This window comes from Papilio polytes, unplaced genomic scaffold (assembly GCF_000836215.1).
Source record: "Papilio polytes unplaced genomic scaffold, Ppol_1.0 DF824146.1, whole genome shotgun sequence".
NCBI classification, from domain to species: Eukaryota; Metazoa; Arthropoda; class Insecta; order Lepidoptera; family Papilionidae; genus Papilio; species Papilio polytes.
Window position 1 is genome coordinate 230,979 of NW_013525058.1, and position 3,742 is coordinate 234,720.

Sequence of the window (3,742 nt, forward strand, 5' to 3'; positions counted from 1 at the left end):
TTCACATATGTCTATGAATTTCTTCGCTGATATGTGCAGGTTGCATCACGAAGTTTTCCTTCACCGTAAGAACGTCGGGTAAATTATTTACATATGGAAATTCGAAAAAATCGAAAATCACATTGGTACATGGTGGGATTTGAACCCAAGACCTGTAGATTACAAGTCAAGTGCTCCAAACCACTGAGCCGCCGACGCTCTAACATACTATATATATTCACTATATTATTCGTGAATGGTAATTTTTTTAATGGGTAGGAAATATATTTCCTCGGCTATGATCTGATATTACGTGCACGAATCTATTTGGAATTTAATTTAGACTGTGGTCATTTACTGTAAATGTAAATATCAAAATATTCATATAAAACACCCATCAAAGTATATAAGATTTCTTTGAAAAACAAAATGAGCAAGATTTTATACCTGAATGAAATGTGTAACCTTGCATTGATTCATGTTATAATCTATACTACTATTATAAAGAGGAAAGATTTGTATTTTTGTATGCATTGAAATAACTCAAAAAGTATTGGGCGATTACAAAAATTCTTATATCATTAAAAAGCTACATAACCACTGAGAAATATAGGCTGTTTTTTACTTTTTTCAATTTCACGCAAACAAAGTGCGAGAGACAACTAGTTATACATAATAATTCTGTATGTATATTGCAAAACATGCATGATACTATGGCTGTTAGTGTATATAAACACTATTTAGATACAGGAGATTGCTAGTTTGAAGATTATTCCAACATTTTAATCAATAATTTCAGGAAATAGACGGCATCACAACATATTCACTGAAACCCGGGTCCGATCACGCTCAACTCAGTGAAGAACTATGGAGATTCTTCACCGGCATATACGGCGGTGGTCCTGAGGTCCGGCTGCGCTCTCCGGTCACACACGACAGGGACCACAGGGAACGAGACCACAGGGAAAAAGACCACACATTCACAAGAAGACTATCAAGGAAATACTCCGAATCCGACAGAGAGGAATACTGCACCAAATCAACATCAGAAATGAATATAAGAGATTCAATACATAACGAATTACAGAAGAACCAATCTCTACAGAATATCAACAGACGGCACAGAGTAAGATCAACGGAATCAGACGAGGACGTTAGGTATAAAAGTTACACAAAACGTCATGAAACTAACGGAAATTGTGATTCTGATGAAGAAATGGATACTCAGCCGTACGGGAATACGATACGAATGGAGAATGGTATTGATAGTTCTGAAAATGACGCGAATGACAACCCAGTGTACACAAACAAATTGACGGATAATGATTTCAATATTGACATAAAGAATAGAAAGTCGGGTAAAGTGAGGAAAAGTAGGCGAAGGACGGTGAAATGATTTCTCTTGGCTTTTCAATTCGTTTACAGGTTATGTAGGCGTGGGTGACAGCACTGACTCGTCTGGCCCGGTGTACAAAAGGCCACATTAATTTTAGATTCATAGTGATCGTCTACTTAAAAACATAGATTAAAAAGAATCGATTCATTATAAATCGATTTTAATATAAAAATCGATGTTATCAATTCGATTACGTTGTTACTGTTTCGTCACAAGTAACGACTTTCGTTTGACATAATAAAAATATAATCGAAAAATTTAAAAAATTAAACTATAATGTAGTAAAAAAATATTTTATGCCCAGTTTTAGTGTTAAATCTAGAAGTGTCAAATGTGATCTATTAAAAAGGTCTTGAAATATCAAAAAAAGTGCAATATTTTTTTTATCGTATTGTTACTTGTTTTGTGTAATTCTATATATCTGTGGTATGTTTTATGTTTTCTGACAGGACGAATGATGACAGCGCCTCACCGGGCCAGATTAGTTAATCCGACTACCTTTGGTGACTGGTGTTTAACTTGTTAGATGAATATCCAATTTAAAAAAATATAATTATTTTTAAATGTTACCAATGAAATAAAAGCAAATAATAAAAAATATAGTTCAATTATAAAGCCATTCCGGCTAGCAATTATTGTTACATACAAAATGCAGTGGACATTAGATAATTAAAAATATGACGAATCGATGTATCAAATATTTGATCAATATCGATATTGAAATATTTCAAATATAACATCGATGTTGTGATTAACTTAGGGATATCGATTTTTGTTTGGAAAATTTGAAATGGAAAGCAATATATATAGTAATATTGATGTGCTGCTTTTTCGGTATTTGATAGTTATGTAATTATAAACTTTATTATAATAATATACCACCGATAAGGTCAAAAATACATAGATAATAATAACGACAATGTTATTTAAACAAAAAATAGTAAAATCAATATGAAAACTTTTAAAATGTACATGTAAATAATATTTTAATTCTATTAAATTAATTAAAATCTTGACATCAGTTGATTTTGCTCGAAACATTGTTTTGCAAATCGAATATCGATATGGTTATATAACATCGATTTTTAATTGTTAAAAATCGATTTCTTGCATTTATCCGGCACATTTTGGCGCCATCTTTGTTACGAAGCGATTTTTCTAGAAAATATATACTAAATACCGCGGCCTGCCGCTCGCGCGGTGTTTATTTTAGTACAATTTTGTTTTTTTAGTATAAATTCAGATCTAGATAAATTTTAGATTTTCATGTTCGATGTTTCTATATTGTCGGATTATATTTACAATATTGATGTATATGTGTAAATGTAAAATTTTATAGTAATCGTAGATTTCCACTGGCGTTTACAAAACATTGTTATCCCTTTTGTTCAATAAGAGATGGTGATGTTTTTGTATATGTTGTGTCAGTGGGGACACGATAAAGTTGACCTGTGTATAGAAATTTCCAGTTAATAGTTGTTTGTTCTCGTGTCTTGCATTTCTTTCATTCTCTGTTTTACCGTGGATTAGGTACGTATTTATTTTGTTATTACTGGTTTCTAAGTCTATGTGTTATTTGTTAATGAATTGAACACCAATAAAAATGTATTTCATGTATCTGACCATTTTTAATACCCATTCCTATTAGCCGTGCGCAGGTTTGATGAGTAATACCAACGCCCTGGGCGAGATGCACTAGATATGTAGTCCTGGGCGCCCTGGGCGGTTGCGCTATACTAAGTCTGATAGTAATTAATTTAATACCCATTCCTTTAACTACTAATGCCGTGTGCAAGTTTGCCCGACTCTCACACTAAAACCAACGCCCTGGGCGAGATGCACTAAATATGTAGTCCTGGACGCCCTGGGCGGTTGCCCTAAACTAACGCCGGTAAACCATCGGTAAAATTTCTGGCGGTGAGTAATGACTTACAATGGAATATATTTTTTTAATTTCGAATATTGAATAATAGTGAAATTTGCAGTATATGTGTATTTTTTATTTGTTTTATCCCCATCCATGTCATATAAGAGAAAAGATAGTCACATAAATGTAAAGGCGAAAGTTGTCGCCAAAACGAATCTCAATCAGCCTCAGATGTATAGGAATCTAGACCACTTACAGCATTACAAATAAACACGGTATAAAGTTAAACTTAGGAATAAACGGAGTATAAGCAAAATTTGTACTAATACTTGCCTATACTCAGTTTACTTCTATGTTAAACTTTATACCTCGTTTATGATGTTTAAGGCTGATTGGCTACAAGATTTATTTTTCGTGCTAACGAAGTGGTGTTGGTAAAAATACAGGATAAATAAAAGCTATATATGTCCAAAATATTTATTATATTGAAGACAGTAACT

At 32.8% G+C, this 3,742-nt stretch overlaps 1 protein-coding gene across 1 annotated transcript in view; it reads left to right on the forward strand.

Annotated features, from left to right (window-relative positions):
* The window catches only part of LOC106111707 (ubiquitin carboxyl-terminal hydrolase 20), a 23,994-nt gene extending 21,005 nt beyond the window's left edge, over positions 1–2,989 (forward strand). The window contains exon 19 of the mRNA XM_013293850.1: positions 779–2,989. Within this exon, the coding sequence (XP_013149304.1) occupies positions 779–1,375 (597 nt within the window). The 3' untranslated portion in view covers positions 1,376–2,989. The remainder of the gene's footprint in view (positions 1–778) is intronic.
* Positions 2,990–3,742: the final 753 nt, after the last annotated feature.